Source organism: Rosa rugosa, chromosome 2 (genome assembly GCF_958449725.1).
Source record: "Rosa rugosa chromosome 2, drRosRugo1.1, whole genome shotgun sequence".
Lineage (NCBI taxonomy): Eukaryota > Viridiplantae > Streptophyta > Magnoliopsida > Rosales > Rosaceae > Rosa > Rosa rugosa.
This window is the reverse complement of record NC_084821.1, coordinates 48,767,000-48,782,164: the sequence shown is the minus strand read 5'-3', so window position 1 is coordinate 48,782,164 and position 15,165 is coordinate 48,767,000. Positions and strand designations below refer to the sequence as shown.

General features: G+C 36.9%; 1 protein-coding gene and 1 long non-coding RNA gene across 2 annotated transcripts; one reads left to right on the top strand and one right to left on the bottom strand.

The window, feature by feature from the left end:
- Positions 1-4,871: 4,871 nt before the first annotated feature.
- Positions 4,872-9,057, bottom strand: LOC133728093 (uncharacterized). Its single transcript, XR_009855611.1, has 3 exons — positions 8,711-9,057; positions 8,436-8,605; positions 4,872-7,432 (listed from the first exon to the last, which is right to left on the bottom strand). It is a non-coding gene; the product is annotated as an uncharacterized LOC133728093 (long non-coding RNA).
- Positions 9,058-12,535: 3,478 nt separating this feature from the next.
- LOC133732298 (uncharacterized) lies at positions 12,536-13,187 on the top strand. The gene has a single exon (XM_062159822.1). The coding sequence runs from the start codon at positions 12,692-12,694 to the stop codon at positions 12,896-12,898; it is 207 nt and encodes a 68-aa protein (XP_062015806.1). The 5' UTR covers positions 12,536-12,691; the 3' UTR covers positions 12,899-13,187.
- Positions 13,188-15,165: the final 1,978 nt, after the last annotated feature.

The window sequence follows — 15,165 nt, the reverse complement described above, 5'->3', positions numbered from 1 at the left end:
TATATATATATATATATATATATATATATATATATATATATATATAAGGGCCTAAAAACTCGGAGACTCTTATTGAGTGAACCGGGAATAGTTAGATCGGGCCTTGAGTTCATATTTTTTATTGTATAATTTCAGGTTATCCGCATTGTATGTATTTGACTATTAGATATTATGTGAAATTACTTAGGTTGTGACTCTTTGTATCTTACCCTAAAAGAGTGGATCCTAATATATTTAGTTACTCTCTTAATACTCTATTGTCTTCTCATAACTAAAAGAAAAAAAGAAAAAAAAAGTAAAAAAAAGTATAAAAAGAGAAAGGGTTCAGCTATTGCAACCCTACTATTTTCTTAGTTCACCCTACAAGTATTTGAATTATTGAAAGACTATATTACCCAATTGCAAAATGACTAACAAGTACACTAATTTTCTAAAGGGTGCGGTTATTGCTACCATACCATTTCTTAGTTCACCCTACAAGCATTTGAATTATTGAAAGACTGTATTACTCAAGTGCAAAATGACTAATAAGTACACTAATTTTCTAAAATCCAAATCTGTAAAAACTAAATACATAACCAATTAAATACAAAAAACTACTTAATTTTTCATTGGACAACATTAATCTTCATCTTCTCCACCCAAATTTGAATTTATTATTTTTAAATCTTTTTGTTGCATCCTCATCTTAATTCGTGATTCATATTACAAAACTATTAGTGTTAACTTCATCATATTTGCAATATCCTTTGTAAAACACAAAAAAAAAAAAAAATCTCTTCTTCATTTCTCATAGTTGTTAACTTACTAATCTTTTAACATGAATTAAAATAGATGAACATTGAAACTGGAAAAAAAAAATTAAAAAAATGGAAGTAAATCATATTATGATTTTATTAGGAAATTTTAATATATTTTAGTTTTTTATTGGTATGAATTAAATGAGAGATTTTTGTTAAAAATATCCTTTAATTGGATATGTCATATAAGGATATTTTTGGAAAGAGAAATGGGTTAGATAAGTAAATATAATAATTGAAATTAAAATGTAAGGTGTAAAGAGCAAGTAAGGTGAACAAAGAAAATGGTAGGGTAGCAATAGCCGCACCATTTTCTAAAATCCAAATATGTAAGGAAAACTAATTACATAACCAATTTCGATAAATAAAAAAATACATAACCAATTAATTAAATACAAAGACTAATTAATTTCTCATTGAATAACATTAATCTTCATATATATATATATATATATATATATATATATATATATATATATATATATATATATATTTTGAATCAAGCCCACGGGGCGTAATAGTATATTCATCACAAGCCAGAATAGGCCGTTACATACCCTTCCGCTGTCATTTAAAGACATCGACAGACAAGAAGGTAGTAGTAGTACCGACAATGGTACGTAGAAATAGACCCACTCATTATACATTTCAGATCGTAGAGATAGCAGATATCCTCCTTCGGTACTACTCCAGAGACGCTAAAGAGACATAGAGTGCACATCGATGCTTTGTTTCCTAATACAATGAATTATTGTAATTTAGATAAAACTAAAAAAACATAGGGTTGGGCCTAGGCCCTAAACCCTAGCCCAAATAAACCTTGAACTAGGGGAGAAAACCCATCCCAACAATTTGCAGCCCAACATGGTAGTCCTCAAGGAAATTCGCCCCAGGCCCATCAAACTGGTTCGGGCCAGTCAACCTGCTCCTCCCATCCCCCCGTCGTACAGCACCGTCCGGCAAGATCCGTCTGACCCACGTCGCCCGATCCACGTCTCTACGCTTTGCACCGCCACGCCATCCTCTTGGCTTTCCAAACCGCAACGACCTGCATCTCCACGTCGCCCAAGCCACGCCGCCACGACCTGCATCACTACGGACCAAAACCATCCCCGATCCAGGTTGCCCAAAACCCCACCGCCATCGATCGAGATCCCTGACGCCTGCGATCCAGGAAACCCATCAGTGGGGATCATAATATCGACCCGTACAGCCCGACCACCACCATCGGAACCATCCCAGCCGAACCAACTGAAAAGCTAGAGTGCATTCCTCCGACGAAGTTACCATGGGCAGTAGTTCTCCCGTTCGGCAGCAACCCCATGACGACGGGAGGCCAGAGGCCAGCCCAACATCCTGTCGCCGCCGGACGAGAACAAGAATTCGAACAGCGGGGGCCTTAGGGTTTCTCGAGGTGAGAGAGAAAAACCTACAGAGAGAGGCCTTAGGGTTTCGGAAATTTGAATTTACATTAATCTTCATATTCTCTACCAAATTTGAATTTATTACTATTTTTTTTGTCTTTTTTTTTTTTTTTTTTTTTTGAAAAGGGTATTGATTGCATTAGATTCAATAGCCATTGGTATGGGCTAGAGTCTACCATGTACTTGAATAGGAAGCGGACAAATCCCGAACTCTATCAAGTAAATGCAAACTCATTATAAGTCTATTTTGAGCTTGATATAGTAGCGAGCTTATTGTACAAAGACCAACTTCGTGTCTTCTAAGGAAAAATCATTGACTAACATCCCTATTGGCCAGGTGCGCAATTGCTATACCAATAGAAAGCAACTTCTTAGCAAACAAATAGGAGCAACTCCTTATCTATATGCTGCTTGAAAATCACCAATCTTATTCCAGATAATTACCAACTCCCGTAGCAGTCTTGATCCGAGAGTGATTGGTTATGGACCACATATCGATCCAACTGCCCAAGAAAGTCCATCTCTTAGGCCAGGCCCACCTTTACCACTAAGTGATAAATGAGGGTGGCAAGACACCCTCCTTGACAGCCCAAAGAGCAAGCCCAAACAACCCAAACTTAGGGTCAAGCCCACAGGCCCAAGCCCAAGTCAAACCAAAACTAGCAGAAGCCCATAGTCTCTTTTGCCACTTCGTCTCCACCGCCGACATGATTTTCGGCGGCCTTCCTTTCCACATCATCAACCGTCGAGAATCCTCTGCTGTCAAGCACCGAATAGCTAACACCTATGTCCGATTATGCAACAAAACAAAACCGGCCGGAATCCGAGACGAAGACCCCGTGAAGGATCGACTCTGATGACGCCTTTCCCAGATCCAATCAATCCCTCATATCACCTCCTCTCAACCTCACCGCAACCTCTTGACGTGATCTGAAACGCTGCAGCCACACCTCGAACCGCTCAATTAATTTCTCATTGGATAACATTAATCTTAGCCAAAAACAAATGTGTCTAGAGCAAAGTAATTTATATAGTGGTATAGCAAACCAGTTAGATGAGGGATTGATTGGATATGGGAGAGGCGTCGTCGGAGTAGGTCCTTCGTCTCGGATTCCGGCCGGTTGTGTTTTGTAGTGGTAGAAAACAAATAGTCATATCCGGTCGTCTCAGATTAATCTTAGCCAAAAACAAATAGTCATATCTTACCATTCAATGAGAAGATATTTTTTATAGTGGTAGAAATCGCACTGTAATTTGTATTTTGATCGTGTAATAAGCTTGATCTGGCGGTGATGTCAATTTATCAATTAACGGTAAGATTGGTTATCAAGGGGTGAGTTGAACTAACCCTAAAACAAACAGTATAGGGTAAATATTATACCTACTTTTCTTTAACGTGTTTGCTATACTCTTCACTTCACATCTCAAACCAATTAATATTCTATTTTTACTTTGCTATAGACACATTTGTTTTTGGCTCATCGCAACCTCTTGACGTAATCCGCTCAATCAATTTCTTATTGGATAACATTAATCTTCATATTCTCTACCCAAATTTGAATTTATTACTCTTTTTTTTTTGTCTTTTGTTGCCTCATTATCGTTAATTTGCTATTCAATTCACAAAATTATTAGTGTTAACTTCATCAAAATCTTTGCAATCCCCTTTGTGAACACCGAAAGTAAAATTTAAAACATGAAGAAAAAAAAATCAATCTCTTCTTCATTGCTCATAGTTGTTAACTTACTAATATTTTGATTGAAATAGACGAACATTGAAACTAAAAGAAAAAAATTTTAAAAATGGAAGTAAATGAAATTATGATTTTATAAGGAAAATTTAATAAATTTTAGTTTTTTTATTGGTACAAATTAAATGAGATATTTTCATTAAATTTTTTTTTAATCGGATATGTCATATAAGGATATTTCTGGAAAAAGAAATGAGTTAGATAAGTAAATTTAATGTAATAAGCAAGTAGGGTGAACAAGAAAATGATAGAGTGGCAATAGCCGCACCCTACAATTGCTTAACTTCTACTACTCTCATATCAATTTCAGTTAACTCTGTACTCATCGTATGTGAATTATTTTCCGTGCGCTTTCTCCAATAAGGAAGTCCGCACCTTTTCACATTTTTATTTGATAAGCAAGTAAGCAACTATGTAAAAATTCAATTATGTTGGTAACAATTGGAATCGTTGACCTTTTAGATTTCTCTTTTAACCAAAATCACTAAAGTTTTGCCGTAATAAATCAAAGTCAAGCTTGGCATTAGTTTTGATTCCATCAACAAATCCATCGCTAGGACCACCCAACACAGGAGCACAAAAAACACAACCACCACCAAATTAATGTAACCTAGGACCATAACCACACTCAATCTTGAGCAAAATCCACCAAACGATGAGGAGTGATGACCGCGATCGTTGAGGTTCGCCAGCAAATGAAATCGATGAAGGAGCGATGGCCTAGGTGAGAGTCACCTTCAACGAGCATACAAAAATCAATGAGCACTGCTCTAAAAAGACAAGACTAGGTAAAACCCTAGTGACCATGAGAATAACACGCCTAAATTATCTTTTAATATTCTATTTGTATTACGAGTGAGAAAATGTCATGTTATATACCACATTAACTAGACCTTTTAAACTGGAGGTTAGCTATGAGATGAGAGCTCTCCTCCTTCTCTTCTGCTAGAGGTGGAAAACCCTATCTCTAGGGTTTTGCTCGTCGAGATCCTTGGCATCCGATGAGATTTCTTCCCCTCGTGAAGCCTTTCTGTCGCCCTCCTCGAGGTCGTGCTTCCCTTTTGTTCAACATGTGGGTTTGGAATCCTGTTCTTATTGGCTTGCCGTTTGAAACTTCATGGTCGTGCTAGAGGGGAGATCGTGTGTTTGAGGGTATTTCTCCAAACAAGGTCTCTCTACGATGCAGGTCTATGGAAAAAAAAAAAAAAAAAGAAGAAGATCGAATTTGGGATCCTAGTTCTGCTTATTCTCTTTCACGGGGAAGGTAGAGTTGTCGCAATGGTAACCGGGTATGCCCTCTATTGGTAGCTGTGGACGGTGGAGGTCGGAATGGTTTCTGATCTGGGAGTTTGATGGTGTTTAGTGGCGTGTGGTGGCTGGGTCTGATCCAGTCTGGTTTGATGGCGGCGATTGTGCTTTGGGTTGTATGGCCTCATGGTACGTGTTCCTCGTTTTGTTCCAAGATTAGAGATCTTCGTGGGCTGGTGGTGGCTCCGAGTCCTAGGTGGCGACAATTACCTGGAGAGGACGAAAGTCGCAGATGCTGATTGAGATGGTGGACTCCGACGGTGGCGTGGCTCAGCATGGCAGCGCCGGAATGGTGGTTTGGGTGCCCTGAGCACTTTTTTCAGGGGCCTGGGCTTGGGCATGTTTTCTAGTGTCATAGGCTGCATTAGGCTGCATTAGGGCTCGTTGGTTTTGGATGGGCTGTGTTAGTTAGGCCCGCTCACTTTTGGTCCCATATTTAGGACCCAGGTGGATGGGGGCCTAAGATTTTTGGGTTCTCAATATATTAGGGAAAGTCGTGTTTGAATTCTTCTCTACTAGCGTCAGGTTACTGGTTAATTTTTTTTTTTTTTAAAGGTTTGGAACCCAACCTAACTGGAAGGCTCAGCCCCACGCCCGAAATTATTATTAATAATTGAAATATCATTGTACAGCTTAACTCTACTGTAACATTATGTTAGACTAGCATGAGAGCCCGCGCGATGCTGCGGGGCGGATTTTCTACTTTAACCTCTTTATGTTTGGTTTTAAGTTTTTGGTTGACAAAGATAACCATGATGTGTCTATATGAAACGAAAAACATGTTCTTACTTAATATTTTCCCCATGCGATGCTGCGGGTTAGCTCTTTTTTTTTTTCTCTCTCTAAATTGTACCATTGTACGTAATAGATTCACAATCATAAGCTAAGAAATGTTATCCCTTCCATAGTACAAAAGCTGGTGTTTTAACCAAACTTGCATATTTACATATTTCAAAAGTAAAAATTTTTAGCAGACGCTGGTATTACTATATATAAGTTCTTCAGATGTATCATCATCATCTGCTGTTGATCTGGGGGCTGCCACTGAAAGATTGGATGGTAAGAGAAGAAAAGAGTGACTGAAGTTGCCGTTGAAATGTAATCTTGAATATGATCAAACAGTAACATATAAGAAGCACTTTCCTTCCAACCCTATTTAATATCAAACAGACACAATAGCAGAAGTAATATTTTGGTCATTTCTCTAATGAGAACTTTAATTTAGAAATACAAATAAGAGGAGGTAATTCTTAAAAGAAAATATGTTTTAGACTTTAGAGCATTAATCTCCTTAATCAATGTTATTGGAGAAGGCATTAGAAATTGACCACTGTTTATATATAGTTTGCATCTGATTTATCTGTATCTAAGGTTTTTGTTTTCTTCTTGATATTTTATCTGTATCTAAGGTCTTTGTTTTCTTCTGATATTATTAGAAACAGAAAATTGGGACCAAGAAAAAAATATTGTGGTATCTAAATTTGAAGATTTGAATAAGAAAAACAGAGATATTGAGTAATCTAATCAATGGGGCCTAAGCAATACTGATGCAGCCAAGAAGCCAGAAGAGCCGTACAACAAAAGTCAATGGTCAGAAATTTCATGTCAGCAAAGATCTGTAAGAGGACGAACTACTAATGCATTTCACAGGACAGAGAACCTACCTCGTCAACTGATTTTGCATTCTAGCAATCTTTATAGAACTCTCGATCTCCAAAACACAGCAGCTCAGCAAGAATATTTAACTTATATTAGCGATACCGTATGTAAGTAGAAGGTTTTTTGAAATATGAACCAACATGGGAGAGGGAATGACTGCACTGTATACACACCACAGGTGGAAAAAGCAACAGAACATTCATAGTCACACATATAAACATGGAAGAGTCAAAACCCTCTCTATTACATATAAAAGTTCCCATTCAAACGATGTTGTGAATTCTTGATAATAGGATTGATGTACTGCAGAGTGCGGACAAATACAAATATCACAATTCCTCGATGATCAAAAGGATACAGAATAGCAAACTCTGTACATATATCACAAACACTTAAGACACGTAGCCTACACTCCCATAAAAGCTCAAAGATTATATTTTCATTATCAAACTTTGGCAGCTCAAAATTTGTACCGTCATCCTAAGTATATCTGCAATCAAATACATCACTTTTTGAATGCAATCGACAATACCACATAAGACAGAGAATTTTGTTTTAGAAAGAAGAAGCACCATAATCGAAAACCCATTACAGCAAACTTATCCAAATACAGAAAGTATCAGAAATTCAAAGAACCTAGTAAGAACATGAAATCAAAGTTTGCAACTTCAAACAAAATGCTTGACAATAAAAGCCATGGCTTCTGGTAAAGCAGTAATAAACAATTAGGGTCTGTATCTTCACATTGAAATTTAAACAGGAAATGAAGTTTGGTATTTTAAAGGCGTAAATTGTAACCAAAGGAGGCAATATATCTGACTCTGATATAAATAACGAAACACAGAATGAAGCAGACTTCATATGAAGGTTTGCAGAAAGATTGAACTACCAGAATTCGTCACCTCAGAGCAACAGTTCTCATGCTGGTGGAAATAAAATGCTGTAAATAAATTTGAATAAAAATAAATAAAAATAAAAACAGAACCAAAAGATGCAATTTATCTCACTCTGACAATTTTCAAAACAGATTATGAATCAAATTAATCGTGATCTACAATGCAATGAATCAGAGTTCATGCAATTCATAACATAAAGAAGTCTATGAACTTAAGTGATGAAACACAGAATGAAGCAGTCCCCAAAGGAAGGTTTAGAGAAAGGATTGAACTACCAGTATGTATCAAAACCTAAAACCCATCACATCACAGCAAGAGTTTTAGATCAATTTGAGTTTGCTTAAGCAGAACCATATTAAAATAAACTATAATTAGATGCTTCTTTTTTTCAATTTGTGTCAAGAAACCTCACTGAGATATATGACATGTCCACATACACATGGAAACTATAACATTCAGTTGGAGTAAACATGGTTTGGAAGCTCTGGTCAAATAACGCTAGTAATCTTTACACGTTATGACACAATGCGGATGTATTTGCAGACATATGCATCCACATACACATGGAAACTATAACATTCAACTGAGTAAAAATACCTTGTGCATACCACGAAATCCCCAACCCCTCTTGGGATCCACACCTTGGGCTTCCATTTCATATCTTTCAAGCCACCTAAGAAAATCGTAAAAATCTTCTTCAGCACCAACTTTCTTTGTGTCATTAGTGTCATTGTCGGTTGAGCTGCTCGAGGACCACCACCAAACTACTTCAGAAACCATCAAATATTTATAGACCAATTGGAAAATTAAAGATTCAATTTTGAAGAACCCAACAATCAACAATCAATTACCAAGAAATTGAAATAGCTTACCTCAGTATTGGAAGTATTGTCGGCGCCGGACCCGAACTATTGATTGGCTCGAGAATCGTCGATTTTGGAAGCTCAGTTCCCTATTTGAATTCCAACCAAAACTTGATCGTTCCCTTTCTCTCTCTCCGTGCGAAGCAAAGAAGCATGCCCTCGCTCTCTTTTTCGCTCTTTTGAAGATGCAAAGAAACAACTGTCCTCTTGGAGAGCAAACACGCAGACCCGGCGCAACAGGTTGCAAAACACCTGTCTCGGGGATTCGGGGGCAACCATGCATGCAAAAATACCAGAAAAAAGCAGGGGTAAAATGGGCAGTACACTGTTACTAAGGGAGGTACTGTTCATAAGCTACAGTAACTCCTACACTGTTTTAGTATATAGTAAATTTACTGTAACAATATGTTAGATTCTTTAAGGTTTTTACTTTAGAGTTTCTATTCATGACTCTCTTTTGTCGTAGCCGAGAGATTCCAGTGATCATTGTATACTATTACTTACATTTACATTTGATGGATTGACGCCTCCTTGGCTTATCAAAAATGTTATATACCACATTGATTGATGACCACACAAATCGGGTGAACTAATAGTGTCTCTCATTATACATTCAACCTTCATAACAACGTGATTTAAATTTTAAACTCTAAAACCAATCGCATTTAGGCCATCTATACGTACAACATTTAGTTTCCTGCAGTTTCCCCTTCTCTTGGTCCTAGTGTAGCACCTTACAAGGTGCAGTTTCTCATCCACTTCCGTACCAAATTCCTTCTGCTATCATTCACAGCGCCCATCCATATGCTTAACCAATACTCCCCATCAACATTCAATTTGGTGTACCGGAATAATAATAAGGACCACGAACTTAAAAGGCAAAATGACAATAGATTATCATTCACAAATTTATTCTACCTGGAACAAATTTAATTTGTTCTGCCTTTCATGTGCTGCCCACTAATATGCCAAATTTCACTCATTATCGTATTCCATCTAAGCCCGACACTTAGAGAAGTATCAAACTCCATAAGCTCTTATGCTCCCACTTAATCCATCCACTTATCTCGATTTAGTATAGATGGCGAAATGTTCATATTCTTTCGGCAAAAGTGTTTATGTTTAGAGGATTAAGGAAAACAGATTAGTCTCTGTCGAGTAGTTGAATTAGGTGACAGAAATATGTCAATTTCTTGTCCGAGGAAGAGTGTTGAAATTTGGACTTTTTTAGTCTCTGGAAAATTAATTGGGAGGGTTTACACATTCACATGTGATTGGATCGATGACTATGAAGGTAAAGAAAAGTAGTCACTATATGGCAGCAGCATCTCGTTTATCATATGGCACATAGTAGTCCACCGACTGAGGGTATGTCTTTAATCTTTTGGGTTTCACACTAACCCAGTTATAGTGTTTAAATTTAGGGTTTGTTAAACAGCGACAAGTGTGGTCTGTGGCCTACTATTGTAATTTGTATCGATATTGTCCAAACTTGACCACCATTTAGGTGTTCGGTTTTAATACAAAAAGTCTCGGTATAATTCGGTACGAGTCACCTACTTATAAGTTATATTTGTATTTGTTACATTTCGAATGTGTGATATTTATTCTCCAATAGAGTTCGGGGTGAATGACAAGGATCCATTGGGAGTTTCCGATCCAGCAATCATGGTTGAGTTGGAGGTAGAATTTGGATCTTGTTGGAGTTTTGAGAAGCTCGTTGTCTTTTGCTGTTTTTGGTATCTTACAGGATGCAGCATTAATTATTTGAGGCTAGGGATGGCTCCTCTGGCGATATCTTCAAGGTTTCATCAACTGGAGTACATATATGCTATAAAGAACCTTACACACTAATGTTCATGTGTATAGGCAGAAATTCTACCTAAATGCTATATGCCATACTCAGAAGTTCCAGTGTTGAATAATCCTAAAAGCTAGATTAATCTATTTCATGCTCTGTGATTAATGCATAAGAAGGTCTCGTGCATAGGTGCCAAAAAATTCTCCCGCGGATTAGTTTGATAGGAGTTATTTTGAGGTTCGTTGATGTTTGAAACTTGAATTAGCTCTCGATCACTTGCCACGCCTTGGCTTTCATTGCGCGGCTGAGGATCCGAGTAGAGGTGGCTGGCTGGCTGCTCTAGCTTGACCTTGAGACTTTGAGAGAAGTCTAACTAGCTAGATTAATACGTACGTCCACACCACTGCAGTTAGTATTCCACTATTCCCTAATCAAAAAACTGATAAGTACGTGATAAAAAGTCTATGGACTTTAGCAATTTCTTAACTCATAAGTCTGCATGACATTATGATGTGGGGATGAAACAGAAGACAAAGTTGCTTAAGCATGAATGCATCTAAATAAAAGTTTAAGTATTCTTTGAGTCATGCATGGCATGTTTTGTTTTTGTTGTATTTCATTATCGCTTAAAGTTTAAAGTTGGACTAAATACTAACTACTCCCTAAAACAATTCAATTTCTCACATTCTAAATTCAACAGATTACTCCTTGTTATTCAGATTTCGCACTCGATAGGTCCAAAATATCTATTATACCCCACTTCATCATTTATAAAAAAAAAAAAAATTTCTCTATGTTTTTATTTATTTTTGCTTACTTCTTCTTCCTCTTCCACCACCGAGCCCCCCCCCCCCCCTTCTAAAAAAAAATTTCACATTTGTTTGATAGATTTAATAACGAAGGAGTTCTGTTTTAGGCTAGTACTTGTTTAATTTTGCGGCGAGACTTCTTGTGTACAACTACAAACGACCTTTTAGTTTAAAACGTGATTGCATAGACGTTTATTATGTTATGAAAGGTTTATAAAGTTAAATTTTTATGAGCTACTTGATTGCCTAAATTAAATTTGAGTAGTTTTATAACGTAGCTCATTACTAGTTTTACCTATATAAATGAACGCTCAAGCTCAATTTAATAGTCTAAGGCCCCCGTTTGAGATTGCTTCGCTTTTAAAAAAAATCAGCTTTTGTTCAAAATTTTAGATTTTATTGTGTTTGGTATATAAATAAAAAACAGCTTTAATTGAAAGTTATAGGTCACTGGCAGCAGATTTTAGAAGAAGCCCAGAGGTTGCTTTTAGAAGCTGATGTAGATCAAAACACGCTCTGCAGTTGTTTTATGTACTGATAGCACTTTTATAAATATTATTTACCAAACACGAAACTGTTTTAATTCATAGATTATTCTCACAACACAACACAGCAGCAGCAGTTTTTTTTTTTTTTAAGTCACAGCAATCTCAAACTAAGCCTAACAAGTTTAATATAGAGTTCAAGTTAAACTAATTTATACCAAAAACTATAGTTGAATGAATTTGCCGTTTTAAAAAATAAATAAATAAATAAATAATAAAAAGCCAAATGCAAATCAAATTTGAACGTATCAGAATTATGCAAGTCCTACTTTTACGAAAATTTCTTAACCATCGCTCTCAAATTCAAATGATATATACTTCTTAATCAGTCACATGACATGTTTCCTACTCTCTTAGATCCACGAATCACAGAAAAAGGAAAAAACTTTAAAATAAAAGTCTTTTGACGTTCATAAGATCTGTGAGCTACACTACTAGTTTATGTTAAAACAGAGTACTGTCTTTTCCATTTTGGCAGGAGATGAAATGACGACTTAAACCGCCATGAATATGACCATTAATTATGTAAGTAAATTGAGGAGCACCGGTACAATTTTACAGGTAATGCTTTTTACTCCCTCCTGCAAAAGCTATAACTCTCTCACTGTGTCTCACAATTACACCCCAACTGCCACCTACGTGGCAGCCATCCCACACAAAACGATCATGATTGCTATTAGGTCTTCGATCACAATTACATGACTCCAGCTAACAATTAGAACTGTATATATATATCTGTAACCCACAGCATGCTGTTTCGTATTGGTCCAGTTACCAGCACAAATAAATATCGCAGCTAAAAACAAGCAGAAGGGTTTTTCTCTCTGCTTGTGAAATGGTTTGCTTTTGCTTTCTAGTAGACCAGAGGAGGAAGGTGTGGCGGAGCAAGCCGGTGGCTGGGTCATGTTCGCGGTGCGGGCGTGGAGCAAGTGTGGCCGATATTAGAACTTCGACGAGGTTTTGTTACGTTCCCTTCTACTGGAAATCTTGGAAAGCTGTTATGTGTACCTTCTGTGGAGCTATTCTTAGATCTTACAGATAAATTTTTCTGTTCATATATAGCTGGCTCTGTCTCTGTCTTTCTTATTACCTTTCTGTATAATTTCTGAGGTCATGGACTGCTTCTGACTTCTGAGATTGAGAACTTGAGATGATCAAACAGGGATTACTATACTTGCAGTTTATTTTCCTTTTAGATTTTGTTTTCCCAAATTTTGGTGTGAGGGAAGGCACTATAGTCCTGTAAATTGATATCTGAGAATGACTAATCGTGGAGTGTATGCATCTACCTATTAATATTGGAAGAAATCTTTTCTTTTGCAGACGCACCACCCCAAACTCTCTTGTTTTAGAACTGAATTTGGATATGTTTTGTGAAAACAAATTCTGTAAAAGGGAAGGCCGAAGCCCCAAGATCTTTTAAGCCTTAGATACATGATAGTATCACACAAAGAAGAGGAGTAGTACAAAGTAAATTAAAGGTGCTTTTCATTTATTTATTTTTTTGATAATTTTTATTTTGTCCTCTCACCAAGGTATGGTATTTCTTTTCTGGCATAAACAGTAACATGTGTTCATGATTGAAAAAACTTTACCAAAAAACACAAAAAGAAGAAGAGAGAAGGATTAGAAGCAAATTACCATATAGGTGTCCACTCAACACAAAGAATATGATGTTTCTCCAGAAATGCATTCTACATCATGTTACATATACTGACAATTTAACACAAGATGTCAATTTTCAAACTATTATTAAAACATTTTGTTCTTTTGTTATGTGATTGTTTAAGCTTATACATGACATTTCTCTTACCCCACCAATTAATTTCGTGGCCATATTTTTAATTTTACTTTTGTCAGCGGGTTGTATTAATAATAAAGAGAACTACAATCAACACACACGCTTGGGCCTGATTTTGAAAGTCATGGGACCTAATAAGTTTGTGCCTTGGGCATGTGGGCTTTGGGCTTGGAGTCATGGGTCCTGGTCAAATGTTAGTTGCATAATTTTTCTTCATTTAGTCAAGTGGTTTAGGAAAGAATTACACGCGCTTGCAAATTTAGATGAGTGTTGCTTAATTTTCTTATACCAATATATTGTTGTGTTGTACCCTTGAGCTTCACAGTGTAATATTGCGCCTGTAGGAGTTTATTTTGTTTGGGTCACAGTGTGGCAAGTCTTACTAGAATGTGAGGGTTAGATGAATGATTTCATTTTCTTAGAATGGCGAGGTTTTTGTGTTTTTGCCATAGGCTTGCTTAACAGTGAGCGATTATAATGGTTTGCATTAGCTTAGATAGGCTGTCACGGCTTTGCTGGGATTCTTATGTAAGTGTTTTTTAGACTCTAACTTATTGGCTATAGTGATTACAAAGTTCATGAGTAATAACGTCATGAAGAAAAGAAGGAACAGAAGAATAAAAAAGAACCTGGCCTGTAGCAGAAGCTTATGCAACCATCAGATGAGCTGCCTTATTTGCATATCTTCTTGCGTGCACTATATGAACATTAGGCAGTGCTTCCAAAAGCATTCATGGGTCTTCATATATACGCTCCAGTCTAGCAAATTAACACCAGAGCTAGATAGCTGCTGTTTGATAACCAAAGAATCTATCTCCAAAATTGCAGGTTGCAACGACTGCTCAATTATGAGCTCAAGTGCCTCCTTGCACACTAGAAGTTCAGAGTGCTCAGCTGAGACCAAACCCAACACTGGCCTTCCTTTACTCACAAGAAAGTTTCCTGAGCTATCTCGCAAGACCAAGCAAATGACACCTGCTCCAGAAGCAATCACAAATGCTCCATCTATGTTTATTTTGACACAGCCAATTGGAGGACATTGCTAACGAACCTCTCTATGAGCTCCTCTACCACGACCAAGATTATAAGAATTATGATAGATATAATCTTGTAGCCTGGAAGTGGAAAATAAAACAACATCCTCCACACTCTTAGCTTTACCTTCCCAAACTCTAGTATTCCTTTCTTTCCACACTCCCCACAAAAGAAAGATGAAAAGATCAAACTGAGTTGAAGACAACCTATTTCCAAAATTCCCATTCCATCTGTTTCAGTAGTGAAACATACCTGAGCCAACATAACATTTTATCGTAAGACTTCATGAGTAAAGTGACAATCCCGGCACAAATGTAGTGTAGATTCAATCCTCCCAATGCAAAATACACAAAGTTGTGAGTCAAGAGTAATATGTTTTCTTACCAACCTCTCTAGAGAAGGAAGTATATATATTGTGACAGATCTTCCACATATTCACTTTAGCAGTACCTGGAAACTTAGCTTGCCAGATT

What these genes read in the sequence shown, in the direction of transcription:
- LOC133732298 (XM_062159822.1), top strand. Translation starts at nt 12,692, where the DNA reads ATGGTTTGCTTTTGCTTTCTAGTAGACCAGAGGAGGAAGGTGTGGCGG.